The sequence below is a fragment of the Myxocyprinus asiaticus genome, chromosome 3 (genome assembly GCF_019703515.2).
Source record: "Myxocyprinus asiaticus isolate MX2 ecotype Aquarium Trade chromosome 3, UBuf_Myxa_2, whole genome shotgun sequence".
In the NCBI taxonomy this organism is placed as follows: domain Eukaryota; kingdom Metazoa; phylum Chordata; class Actinopteri; order Cypriniformes; family Catostomidae; genus Myxocyprinus; species Myxocyprinus asiaticus.
In genome coordinates this window covers 37,768,578-37,782,802 of record NC_059346.1, presented here as the reverse complement: position 1 = coordinate 37,782,802, position 14,225 = coordinate 37,768,578, and the positions used below count along the sequence as shown (strand labels likewise).

General features: G+C 37.6%; 1 protein-coding gene across 1 annotated transcript in view; it reads left to right on the top strand.

Annotated features, from left to right (window-relative positions):
• Nucleotides 1-11,987, top strand: part of LOC127424419 (transcription factor TFIIIB component B'' homolog) — a 35,017-nt gene extending 23,030 nt beyond the window's left edge. Inside the window, exons 29-44 of the mRNA XM_051669613.1 lie at nucleotides 12-96; nucleotides 656-756; nucleotides 931-1,122; nucleotides 1,195-1,431; nucleotides 3,052-3,154; nucleotides 3,299-3,581; nucleotides 3,665-4,025; nucleotides 4,115-4,208; nucleotides 4,324-4,606; nucleotides 4,697-4,856; nucleotides 4,966-5,071; nucleotides 9,073-9,341; nucleotides 9,444-9,540; nucleotides 9,625-9,907; nucleotides 10,400-10,619; nucleotides 10,715-11,987. Of these exons, the coding sequence (XP_051525573.1) occupies nucleotides 12-96; nucleotides 656-756; nucleotides 931-1,122; nucleotides 1,195-1,431; nucleotides 3,052-3,154; nucleotides 3,299-3,581; nucleotides 3,665-4,025; nucleotides 4,115-4,208; nucleotides 4,324-4,606; nucleotides 4,697-4,856; nucleotides 4,966-5,071; nucleotides 9,073-9,341; nucleotides 9,444-9,540; nucleotides 9,625-9,907; nucleotides 10,400-10,619; nucleotides 10,715-10,822 (2,982 nt within the window). The 3' untranslated portion in view covers nucleotides 10,823-11,987. The remainder of the gene's footprint in view (nucleotides 1-11; nucleotides 97-655; nucleotides 757-930; nucleotides 1,123-1,194; nucleotides 1,432-3,051; nucleotides 3,155-3,298; nucleotides 3,582-3,664; nucleotides 4,026-4,114; nucleotides 4,209-4,323; nucleotides 4,607-4,696; nucleotides 4,857-4,965; nucleotides 5,072-9,072; nucleotides 9,342-9,443; nucleotides 9,541-9,624; nucleotides 9,908-10,399; nucleotides 10,620-10,714) is intronic.
• The last annotated feature ends 2,238 nt before the right edge of the window (nucleotides 11,988-14,225 follow it).

Genomic DNA, 14,225 nt, shown 5'->3' with positions numbered 1-14,225 from the left:
TCTTTTGGTAGAAGCCAACAGATGTTACCAATGTATCGAAGTTAGATCCAAGGCCGACAGAATCTACAGAAGCAAAGCCTCCTGCTCAAAGGAGAAGTAGGATATTTCAATTTAAAGGAATAATTCACCCAAAAATGAAAAGTCTCGCATCATTTACTCACCCTAATGCCATCTCAGATGTTTATGACTTACTTTCTTCTGCTGAACACAAAGATTTTTAGAAGGATATTTCAGCTCTGTAGGTCCATATGATGCAAGTGAATGGTGACCAGACCATTGAAGCTCCAAAAATCACATAAAGGCAGCATAAAAGTAATCCATCTGACTCCAGTGGTTTAATATGTGTTCTAAAGCGATGAGTGAGAAAGAGATCAATATTTAAATATTTTTTACTATGAATCTCCACTTTCACTTTCGTGTCACCATTCACTTGCATTGGACCTACAGAGCTGAAATATACTTCTTCTAAAACTATTTGTTTGTGTTAAGCAGAAGAAAGTCATACACATCTGGGATGGCTTTAGGGTGAGTAAATGTTAAGAGAATTTTCATTTTTGGGTGAACTATCCCTTTAAAAGTTCCTGTATCATTCAATATTTGAACTGATGTTCAAGTCGATGCTGATGCTAAAGTCCTCTCTGATTTCTTTCTTAAGGCAAAATAAAGGTTAGGCCAAAACTAAGGCCATGTGTGAAGGTTGGGCCCTCAAACACAAATCAATCTGAGTGTGAGTCCAGTCAGCCAACCACATCCAAAGTAAGTTTACCAACATCTCATCAAGAAGTAGCACAACAACCTGAGATGATGGAGTCCAACCAGAAAACATCTGCAGAGGAAACAGTTGGTGTTTCAGTTTTTCCTAACATCCAATCAAGTCCTGAAGACAGTGAGAGGGCAACCGATCTTGGTTTCTGCGTTTCTATCTCTCAGGACAATCTGCATGGTGGGCATGAGGGTGTGTTGTCGAATGCCACTGTGCCAGATCCTGAAGAAGGGAGAGATAAGGTTCACAGGAAAAAGGAAAGCCCTCCCAAAACTGGTCTCCAAATGGGCTTTCCATTGGGCGAGGAGTCCATTGAATCTTCGGTGAGTCCGAGGCCGTTCTCTGCCGAAGCAGACCATGTAAGCTGCTTTTCTACTCCACTTTATAGTTAAAGATAGGTCAAGACATTCACTTGGGTGTTTATTTCACAGGTGGTAGATACAGCAAATATTCCTGGTCAGCACAGTTCTGTGATCAAAGATGTTGAAGATAGTTGTGAGGGTGTTTCACACATAGTGTTGGATGATGCCTTGGTTCTTGCCTTTGGAGAAATGGAAGATGATGATATGGGGATGGCAAGCTTTCATGAGAGGAAGCTTCACAAATTTGAGGACGTCTCTGTATGCCATCCAGAAAGTAAAAGACTTCTCTCTGCAGATAATGATCAAGTAAGCGGTTTTCTATTTTATAACTATTTTACATTTCTTTAAAGGAATATTTCACCCAAAAATGAAAATTCTGTCATTATTACCTTGGTCTGTCACTCTGAACATGCATGACTTTTTCTTGTAACACAAAAGGTGAATTTTAAAAAGTCTTCACAAGGTTTATTTGCCATACTGTATATTGACAATGAATAATGGCTTGGTCTGGTCAAGCTTAAAAATGAAAAAAAGCACCATAGAAGTGATTGATATGACTCATGCACTGTATTCTAAGTCTTCTGAATCAGTGCACTTTTTGCAGAACTGTTTGCAGAAGTTGTTATTCACTCTCAAATCAAATCATATTAAAGCGCTTAAATATGGCAGCTCTGTCAATAAAAAACCTCAGTGCTTCTCATTGTGTCTTGTGACCAAATGTGCGATATGGCGTAATTACGGCTGTGCATCACCAACAATGTCACAAAACCATACTGTACTTATCACGATACAGAGGCCAGAGTATGATACATATTGTGATACAGGTTTACTTTAACTCAATTGCTCCTGTGCATAATTTTGAGTTTTAGGAGTTTTGTGGTAAAATTAGTATAGTTTACAATATTCTGATTTTAAAATCAAAGGTTGTTTTTATAAAATAAAGTGTGCAGCATGTGCATGGCATCCCCTGCATTGCGAACATTTTCAAGGCAGAACATTTTCCGTACCTTGATGCCAAGTTTTACCAGACACTTGGATTTAAACTTAGAGCACCTTTTGAGATGGTCTGAAATCATTTGCAGCACTCACATATAGAACGAAACACCGAAAAGAAAGAGAAAACTCTTCATATGCACATTCCGTGAGAAGCGCTCATAAGCGTTAGAGCGCCATTGAGCATCTCACCAAACAGCGAATCAGACACACGCATCGACGGTGTTTCTTTAAACTGTTGTACAAAACAGGTGTTAATTTTATACACTGGTTGAAAGTAAAAGAAGAGCATACATACTGAAAGATGGAGGTTTGTCGTGTTACTGCTGTACTTTGGTTTTGCAGGATTTGCAGATTGCATCATGTTTAACCCTTGACTGCTAGGTTTTTGAAAAAGCTTAAATGCAAATATATTTTAGACTGGATTTTAGATTTGTCTGCAGTAGCAACATTCTGTCATCTGTTTTAAATGTGGTTGTCTACTACTGCTCAAGTTATTCAAACAGCCAATTTGCATCACTTGATAGACGTGACTACCCTCAAACTTTCAAAGTGCTGCCTAATGTCGATACGGAAGCAGCTGCATCGATACACACATCGGAAAGGAGAATGTGACAATGTATCGCTGTACTGATATTTTGAACACCGCCCTAGACATCATAATGTTCGGTCATAAGATGCAGTGTGAACCAGTGAGGTTTGATGTTATCGAAATAACCGCCATATTTGATCTTTGCACTTTTATTTCTTAAAAATGTACCTTTTGTGTTCCATAGAAGGAACAAAAGTCAGGGTTTGAAGCGACATTAAGGTGAGTAAATGATAACAGAATTTTCATTTTTGGGTGAACCATTCCTTTAACAAAACACTATATAGTCCTCATCATGTACAATTTACCAGTTTACACAAATTGATTATTATTTGTGTCCACAGATGGTAGAAGTGACGGATATTTCTAAAAAGGTAGATACTTGCGGAGAGGCATCAGCTGTTACCCCATCTGCAACTCAAGAGATGAAAATGCCCTTTAGAAGAAGTAAGGAGATCAATTAATTACAAAGCCCCTTCAGATATGTATTACCTACAATGTGAAAAAACCAAAAAATATGTTTTATGAAAAATATGCATAAAAATTGTTGAGGTTAATGGATTTAGTTTTGTTTTGTAATTATTTTTCAAGGCAAGTTGCAAGTGAAGCCTAAATTAGCAAAGGCAGCACATACTAAAGATGGTTCCTCAAGAAAAGTGCGATCTAAAATTGAGCTTATTCATCCAGCCACATCTCCAATCATTTCACCAGTTCCTCAGCAAGTTATTGAACATCAGATTAAAGAAAAGACTGATAAAGTAGAACAGAGATCTGAACAAGAAGATATCTGTGATATGGTGCCAACTGTGACTAATGAAGTTGTGAAGGTGAAGCAACCGCTTATACAATTCACTACTGCAAAAACATCAATATGGTAAGACACATCTCTTAAATGTTCTCAAATCTGTTCCCTTAGAACTGTGTGATAATTATGGCTTAACTGTCTTTTAATTATAGTGCTGAGTCACCACCTGTGGAAGAGAAAAGTGAGGATTGGCATAAGGATGTGCCACACACAGTGTTGCCTGATATAATAGTGCCGGTTTCTGAAGAAATGGAAGATGAGGTTCATAAGGAGAGTGGAATTTCTCTTCAGAGTGGTTTCCAGTCAAGTGAAGACCCATACATCTGTGCTGTAGAGAGCCAGCAGAGTCTCATTGCAGAGGCAGATGAGGAGATAGATGATGAGCATGAGGGAGTTTCACACATGGTGTTGACTGATATTTTTATCCCTGTCTCTGAGGAAAGTGGAGATGATTTGACCAAGGAATGGACAACAACTGGAAAGGGAAGCCCTCATAAAGCAGAAAGATCCCAGGTTAGTTCCGAATAGCATAATACATTTCTCACCTTATGTGTCTCAACATATGTAGAAATGTTAAGATTGTACTTAAATGTTTACTACAGCTGAAAAAGCATCCAGACATCTCAAACCTGCGATGTGCAGAGTCAAATTTGAGATCATCTAATTCACCCAAAAGGAAAACGCCCATGAGGAAAGGTGGTGAAATTCTATTGGCGTAATGTGTACATTCTCAAAGTACTGCATTGTTTGTAACAATATGATGCATTTTCACTGATTTCATTTGTTTGTTTTTTTGTCACTTCCCTTTAAGGCACGTTGAAGGTGAAGATGATATTTCCCAAGACGAAGGAGTCCTCAAAGAGTGTCCAGCAATCACAAACAGCTTTATCAGTGCCTTCAACCTTAATGGTGAAACAGCAGGATATTGATCTTACTCTAAATTCCCTAGAAAATGAGCATGTCTCACAATCCAAAGTGGAATCAAATTCAGAAGATGGTAAATGCTCAATCAAAGATTTGACTCCTTTTGCCAGTAAAGACTTGCAGCCATGGCAACAAAGCACACATTGTAGTGTCAAGGAGACTTTAACATGGTATGCAGACTTTTTCTCTGATCTGAACTTTTATCTTTTGATGAAGACTTGCATGTTGAAATTACTGATCGTTTTGTCATTTCTTAATAGCGCTGACCCTGAGAAGACATTTGAGGGTGTTTCTCACACAGTGCTTTATGATGTATTGGTGCCAGTATTTGATGAGACTGCAGAAAGCTGCCTTCACAAAGAGGGCTTTTTGGTTGGTCTTCAAGACAGCATGGAGACACCATCTCAAGATGTAGTCAAAGTATGTGTTCTTGTGTTTTGACAGGTCATTCATGCTTGGACTTTTTCTCATTTTTTTAATTTTAGTAGAACTATAAATGATTTATTGAGAGTCTATTAAACTGCCACAGGTTGTGAAGCCAACAGATATCGAAAGGCCATCAAATACTGAAAGAGTGGAGTCAACTGCAAGTCGATCTGTGTCGGTGGAGAGGAAAGCACCCTCCTGTAGAGGAGGTTAGAATGTTCATTGAGTTATTTTAATTATATCAATCTTTTAAAGAGAAGAAACCATTTTAATCTGTAAATTGAGAGTTAAAATGGGAATGAACACACGTGAACACACGTTATTGTGTGTTCATTGATTGCAAAAGTATTTTTTTAAGGCTGTCAATCGATTACATTTTTTTTTTAGTTAATTACATGATGTGCCGATTAATTCATCGAATTAATTGCATATATCAAAAGTTGCTTAGGAAAGGTCCCCAAATAATATAATTCAATATAAATAATAAAGAAATATCACACGAGCAAGAGTGCTGTATGGCACTAAATCAGCACGGCTTTGATTCGGCCACAGGCACTGTAGATAATCACAGCCGTGCTGATTTTTTTTTTATTAAAAAAAGAGAAAAAATTAAGGGCTGTCAAACAAAAACGCACTTGTGCATGGAACTACTTTCTAATGCCATTCATCAGAATCTGCCATTTCTAGTTCAAAAGATAATGTAATTTTGGTCAAATACATACTATTTTCTCTTTGTTAAAATAGCCATCTGAGCGGGTGTGTTCTTCCCTATTTTTCGCTGTGTGCAAGAGACATTCGCTACAGCAACCGTACTCTGTTAAATGTTTGTTCTTATCTCCTCCCAAAGCGTCCACTACGGTATCTGTGATTACTCAAGTCTGTTGTGTGCTGAAGCTGTTAGTTTAACTGTATTTCCCAGCTTTAGTGTAGTAGTAATCTGAGCGATCATGGAGTGAGGCAATTGCTGATGACTTCAAAGAAACTGCTTGCTGATTGGCAGCGCAGACTCGAACATCAGCTCAACTCACTTATAACACACAAAAATTGTCTTTGGTTGCCACCTGCTGGCTAAAATCTTTGTCACAGGGATAAATAAAACTAGCTCTTTTACACAGCTGCTCTTAGTTTAGAACACAAGCGGAGTGGTAAAACCTCTGACTACTGGTGTTCTGTATCATCAGCACTGTTGGAACATCCCTCTTCCAATCAGATTCGAGGACCGGAACTAACTGTTGTATATTACGTGATAATTCAACAATTATACATTTTGAATGTCAATTATATATATACAGTGCATCCGGAAAGTATTCACAGCACTTCACTTTTTCCACATTTTGTTATGTTACAGCCTTATTCCAAAATGGATTAAATTCATTATTTTCCTCAAAATTCTACAAACAATACCCCATAATGACAACGTGAAAGAAGTTTGTTTGAAATCTTTGCAAATTGATTAAAAATAAAAAACAAAAAGGTATTCACAGCCTTTGCTCATTACCTTGTTGAAGCACCTTTGGCACTAATTACAGCCTCAAGTCTTTTTGAGTATGATGCTACAAGCTTGGCACACCTATTTTTGGGCAGTTTCTCCCATTCTTCTTTGCAGGACCTCTCGAGCTCCATCAGGTTAGATGGGGAGCATAGGTGCACAGCCATTTTCAGATCTCTCCAGAGATGTTCAATTGGGTTCAAGTCTGGGCTCTGGCTGGGCCACTCAAGGACATTCACAGAGTTGTCCCGTAGCCACTCCTTTGTTATCTTGGCTGTGTGCTTAGGGTCGTTGTCCTGTTGGAAGATGAACCTTCGCCCCAGCCTGATGTCCAGAGCGCTCTGGAGCAGGTTTTCATCAAAGATGTCTCTGTACATTGCTGCATTCATCTTTCCTTCGATCCTGACTAGTCTCCCAGTTCCTGATGCTGAAAAACATCCCCACAGCATGATGCTGCCACCACCATGCTTCACTGTAGGGATGGTATTGGCCAGGTGATGAGTGGTGCCTGGTTTCCTCCAGACATGACGCTTGCCATTCAGGCCAAAGAGTTCAATCTTTGTTTCTCATGGTCTGAGAGTCCTTCAGGTGCCTTTTGGCAAACTCCAGGCAGGCTGTCATGTGCCTTTTACTGAGGAGTGGCTTCCGTCTGGCCACTCTACCATACAGGCCTGATTGGTGGAGTGCTGCAGAGATGGTTGTTCTTCTGGAAGGTTCTCCTCTCTCCACAGAGAAATGCTGGAGCTCTGTCAGAGTGACCATCGGGTTCTTGGTCACCTCCTTGACTAAGGCCCTTCGCCCCCGATCGCTCAGTTTGGCCAGGCGGCCAGCTCTAGGAAGAGTCCTGGTGGTTCCAAACTTCTTCTGTTTACAGATGATGGAGGCCACTGTGCTCATTGAGACCTTCAATGCTGCAGACATTTTTCTGTACCCTTCCCCAGATCTGTGCCTCGACACAATCCTGTCTCGGAGGTCTACAGCCAATTCCTTGGACTTCATGGCTTGGTTTGTGCTCTGACATGCACTGTTAACTATGGGTGATTTTTTTTTTTTTTTTTTTTTTTTTTTTTTTTTATAAATTTGCAAAGATTTCAAACAAACTTCTTTCACGTTGTCATTATGGGGTATTGTTTGTAGAATTTTTAGGAAAATAGTGAATTTAATCCATTTTGGAATAAGGCTGTAACATAACAAAATGTGGAAAAAGTGAAGCGCTGTGAATACTTTCCGGATGCACTGTGTGTGTGTGTGTGTTTATATATATATATATATATATATATATATATATATATATATATATATATATATATATATGTATGTGTATATATATATGTGTATATGTACATACACCGATCAGCCACAACATTAAAACCACCTGCCTAATATTGTGTAGGTCCCCCTTATGCCACCAAAACAGCCCCAACCCGTATCACAGAATAGCATTCTGAGATTATATTCTTCTCACCACAATTGTACAGTGCAGTTATCTGAGTTACCATAGACTTTGTCAGTTTGAACCAGTCTGGCCATTCTCTGTTGACCTCTCTCATTAACAAGGCATTTCCGTCCACAGAACTGCCGCTCACTGGATGTTTTTTGTTTCTGGCACCATTCTGAGTAAATTCTAGAGACTGTTGTGCGTGAAAATCCCAGGAGATCAGCAGTTATAGAAATACTCAAACCAGCTCGTCTGACACCAACAATCATCCATGCGATTATCTAATCAGCCAATCATGTGGCAGCAGTGCAGTGCATAAAATCATGCAGATACGGGTTAGGAGCTTCAGTTAATGTTCACATCAACCATCAGAATGGGGAAAAAATGTAGATCTCAATTATTTCGACCGTGGCATGATTGTTGGTACCAGATGGGCTGGTTTGAGTATGTCTGTAACTGCTGATCTCCTGGGATTTTCACACACAACAGTCTCTAGAATTTACTCATGAGTAAATTCTGGAGCACGAGGGGGACCTACACAATATTAGGCAGGTAGTTTTAATGTTGTGGCTGAACGGTGTAACATTGACATTGAAATGCATTGGATTATTGTGACAGATGAGTAAAGCATTGATTAGACAATACAAAAAGTGGCTTTAGAAATCAATAATTATTGTTTGTTTAGTCCCATATTATTGAACATAAGCCTACAGTCAACAGCAATAAATTTTGTAGTTGAGTCCTTCAATCGTTAAACACCACATTTTTGGATGCTGTGTCAAGTTAAAAGTAGTTAAAACTTTGATAATTGCGTCTCGACACCCCTATATTCTCTTGTGATTTATCCAGCGGTCATGAACACGTCCTGTATGACCATTCTCATTCTGTGGCTGCGCTGCTTGGGAGGTTTGATGCACGCTGACCGCCCCCTTGCTGACGCAGCTCGTAAAAACATGAAGTTAGATGTTCTTCAAGCTTTATTAGCTCCGATGGTAAAAAGAAATACAAAGGCTACTTTTTTGGGGGGCAAAATTTAAGTACAGGTCAGGATTAATTGCAGTAATTTTTTGAATGCGATATTTTTTTTTATATAATTAACTGCACTAAATTAACGTGTTAAGTCTACAGCCCTAGTACTGTTTGAACAGTTAACAGTGTCTATAGTAGATATTCCAATGTTAGTAGAAAACAGCTTGTTTAGGGGAGCTGGTCATTGCAATAATTTTGCCATAAACCCTCTCTGGAGATTAAAATTAGTTAATGCTCTTAATATATCTCTTTAGCTACACCTCAGCAGTCTCTGGAACCTCAAGCTGAGGAATGGTCCCTCAAAAGTGATATGCTGCCCATGGACTCTGATGAACTTGATAACTGGTGTGAAGGAGTTTCCCACATGTTGTTGTCTGATGCCTTTGTGCCTGTGTCTGAAATGATTGCGGACGAGAACAGTACAGACTGGAAAGCATGTGTTGCAAGGAGCCCTAAAAAGGATAAGGAATACGCTCTTAGTCCACCAGAGAGCAAGGAGACATCCTTAGAGAAAACAAACGAAGTATGTTTTACTATAAGATATTTAAATGTGATTCATAATAATTTATTTTATATATGAACATTTAAACAAGGAGCAGATGACAATGCAAAACATGTTTCATAGGTTCATCAATCAGGCAGTATTTCTCAAATGCCAAAAATGGTTATAAACTCAAGTGAGAGATTGCTGGCATCACAAGCAATAACTTCACCTGGGAGAGGTAAGTGAACACCCTGCTTTATTTGTCTGTGTCCCCCTTTCACACATGCTATACTGGGTTTTTTTTCCTAATCATTCTCAAAAGGTACATTCCATATGACACTAAGATCACCACAAAGAACATACCCTAAAGATCAACCTGATCTGCTAAAGTCAACCCAAGCTGTCCCAACAACACCCCAGCGAGCCAATGCATCAAATCTGAAGGAGTCTGTCCGAACTCCAACAAAGCAACAAACAGAAGAAATCACTAATGTATGTAGAGTACAGCTAGAGAGGTTAACTTCCGAGCAAATCTGCTTGAGCCAAAATTACTTGGAACCAAGACATCACAGCACACCTGTCAATGTGAAAACAACTTCCAGAGGGTAGGGATGTTTTTTATTACATTGCAATGGCACATAGTATCTTTGTAATTCTTTTTGAATCCACTTTACATTAGGTGTCTAACTTCTTTGTACTTAAGCATTTGATACAATTTACTTAAGTACATTCATGTTGTTGCATTGTACTTGCGTTTAAAGTACCTGCATTTAATTACATCTGTAGTTACACTTAACCTTAACCCCTAACCCTTATCTAACCCAAACCTAACCCTTATCCTAAACCCTAATCTTACCCCTAAACCTACCTGTACCTCAACCTCAGTAGCAACAAATTTGAATCTTGAGAATTTTGCAGAACAACATGTAGTTACACAATAAGTATTGTATGTATTTTAATTTTGGTACATAGTAAAAAAAAGACACCTAATATAAAGTGGGACCTTTTCAAATTGTTGCTAGTTGCAGTGCTGTCCACTAAAAAATTAAATAATTAGTTGAATGAGTTGTATTGCATACATTTATTTGTGTTCTTAGGAGTGGTGAGATGCACAAGGCATTTCTGCCTTTGCATGGAAGTACAAGCACTGGCTTAGAATCATGTGCTGATGAGGAGCCACCTGTGCCTTCAGGCAACTGGCCAAAGGTTGTCATTAATCGTATGGAAATAAAGGCTACTGATGCAGACACTTCCATGCCTACCGCATCTCCAGCTAGAGTGTCCGCTGCAGCCTCCCAAAAACTGTCTGAGCATCAGGTACATGATGTGATCTATTGTCAGATCATTGTATTATGTACTTCATTCAACTGAATTGGCATTGTTTTATTTTCATGACATCCTCTATTGTACAGTCACCTCATAGCAGTCCTCTTAATTCTGGTTTGGATGATGATGAAGAGCCTGGTCAAGTGTCTCAGTTCTTCCTTGATGACATCTTCACTGAAGTTGATCCGGATTGATTCTGATTTCTGACCTTTTGGTTACATTATCACTGCTGCTATCACAGTTCATTGCACTTGAGTTTAATGACACATTTTGGAGAATTGGATGTAATCTTGATAACATTTCTTTGCTTAAGTTACAAAGGGAAAAACTACACACACAGATAATGGGAATTACTGTTCTGAGGCCTTTGCTGTAATGTTTCTGTTTGTGATTAGACATGCAGTGACAATGTGCAACCATTTTTGAGGTTAAGCCATGTCTTATGTATTTATTTCTATTTATTTAATGATAAACAGTGTTGTTTTTACTGACACTGGTTTGAGTTTAAATATCTTGTTTTGTTCAAATCGAAATATATTTGTTTTTATGGGTGCTGAATGTTACATTAATTTTAATTAACGTTTTCTCTGAGCAAAACCCTTTTCGTGGACTATAAACACTTTAAGAACACTAAAGGTTTTAGCAATGGTCAATTATATTGGCAGTTTGTCGCAGAGTCTGGAAAATGTGGTTAGTTGACAAATAACTGGTCTTGAACTTTTTTTCAACTTTAAAGTTTTATGTTGAATTTTAAAAGTAATATATGGCAGAGGTATTGAAATAAAGTTCCAAGAAGCCAGTCTTTACATCCCATCAAAGATCTGAACAATCATAACTTATGCTGTTTCTGGATAGATGTATTGTGTCACTATGAAATTAAATAAGCATTTTAGAAATATGTTCATTTAGAGGGGAATATTTATTGCAGGGTGATTTCAACATTACAGGGAATTGTTTCCCTGTAAATTATTCATAACACAGTGGTATCTTTATTTTTTCAACAAAGTTAATACTTCGTCTTCGCTCATTTTAATTTCGTCATTTCAGGCCTGGTTCCTGTTACAAGGTGTCCTAGGGGCTTTGCCAGGGTGGACCAGCATATGATGGTTTTACAGCATTAGGGATCTCTTGAATTAAACTTTTAACTAGTACAAACTACGTAGATATCTAAAATTAATGGCAACACTTTACAATAAGGTTCCATTCATTAACATTAGTTAATGCATTAGGTATCATGAACTAACAATGAACAATATGTTTTTTTTTACAGCATTTAATATTTTTTGTTAATGTAAGTTAATAAAAATACAATGGTTGATTTTTAGTTTGTCTTAGTTCATAGTGCATTAAAGCATTAGTTCACCCAAATTCTCTCATCATTTACTCACCCTCATGCCATCCCAGATGTGTATGACTTTCTTCTGCTTAACACAAAGATTTTTATAAAAATATCTCAGCTCTGTTTGTCCATTCAATGCAAGTGAATGGTGGCCAGAACTTTGAAACTCCAATAATCACATAAAAGTAATCCATAAGCAATATGAAAAGATGAGAAATACATCAATATTTAAGTCTTTTTTTTTTTTTTTTTTTTTACTATAAATTCTCCTTCCTGCCCAGTAGGTGGCTTTATGCACAAAGAATGCAAATTGCCAAAAACAGAAGAAAAAAGTGAATAGGGAGATTTATAGGCTGTGTCTCGTATGGAAGGCTGCATCCTATGGAGATCGCATTTGTCGGCCGCATACGTCATCGAGGCCGTCTCGTTTCAGAAAAGCGAGTAGGACACTTCGAATGCGACCTTCTTTCATGGGAATTCGGAGGATGCATGAGGTGTATCCTTCGTGGGCACTCACAACCCACAACTCTTTGCTTCAACGGAAATGTCTAAAAAAATAACGCCAATTTGCCCGTAAATATGATGTTCAAACACAAGGAATGTTAATTCCCAAGTTGAAGTACCTCAGTAGATGGGTGCAGAGTATATAATATGTATAATTATATTAATATATAATTAAAATAAAGTATTAGACTATTTTCTTTTCTTTTTACATCATTATAACTCACCTAAAATTTACCTCATTCATTCCCTTCCAAAGGGACTTTGTTCCCTTCTCACTCAAAGCGCTCGCGCTTGTTAAAGAGTGGCGTGCTGTCATAGCAACCATGTTACGTTCCGTTTCCGTTTGTCTTACGAAGGCCGTCTCGTTTAAACGAGACTTGTTTAAAGGAGGACACTCGGTATACTGCAGCCTTCAAAGGACGCATCCTACCTAGCATGCAGCCTTCCAAACGAAACACAGCCATAGTGTTTTCCAAGTGCCATTTTTGCGCCTTTTAAGGGCACTGTAGAAAGGGGATGTACTCCAAAGGATCGTTTTAAACAGAAGTAGAAAAAAAAATCACGTAAGTCCCTTACACAAGACTGTTAGCAAAGGGTACATTCATACATTAATGCTAGGGTTGGGCGATATGACCAAAATCTTATATCACGATATAGTTACATTTTTCAAAAAATAAAATAAATGCAAATTGGTTTATAAATTAAATAAATATATTGTAATGCCTAGTTTTAAAAAAATCCAGTCATTTAATTAAATACTTTATATATGAAAACGACTTCTCTTTATTTTGAACTTGACAAACATAGTCAAAGTAAAAAAATGTATAATAATAATAAATTGATGGTAATCAAAAAGTGGTAATCAACATTACCACAATGCTAAATTTTATATTTCAGTCTGATGTTTTCGACTAGTATTATTATAATAAAATTTTCCTCAAGATACTTGACATCTTCTGAAAGCAATGCGACAAAGGATATAATTCATGAGTTAAATATATATATATAGCCTTCCTATCCTTGATAATAATAAAAAAATAAAAACAAATCACTTCTTTAAGTCATCTCTGTAGACAATATTTGAATATCTGAAAGCAAAGCCAGTTTGTTTTCTAATATCTATCATCATTCCAACTGAATTTTATTAAGGGTGACGAGGTGTAGTTTAAAAACCCCGCATGACAGATGACATCATTGTTTTAGCTGTTTTTCTCATCAGTGTTGGTTAGAATGAGCGTGATCTTTCTATAACAGGTAAAGTGTTGCTTTCCGAAGCTGATGCATTGTCTCGTGTTATCTACTGCAATGTCACTGGATGTCTCTGTGGAGATTTGTAGAAAAGTCTACAAAATTATAGTTGACTTTGTTTGGAACTTAAAAACTCACTAAATAAAAAGTGTTATGATGGCTGATCCTGCTATGGGGGGTTTTGAGTTAGTGGATTATTCCACTCTTAATAACTCTTTAAAAGTTAAGTGGATAAAGTTGTTTCTAAAAAATCCTAAATCTCTTTGGAACATCATTCCAAATCACATTTTCAGTTCTGCTGGAGGCCTACACTTTTTGTTGCGGTGCAACTATGAGATTTCAAAACTGCCCTTAGCTTTAGCCAGTTTTCATAAACAAGCATTATTATGTTGGTCCCTTATATATAGCCATATCTTTTCTCCACATAGTTATTTCATCTGGAATAATGAGAATATAAAAACAAATCTCTTTTTCTTCACATCTGGTTTGATAAGAATATTATCTTA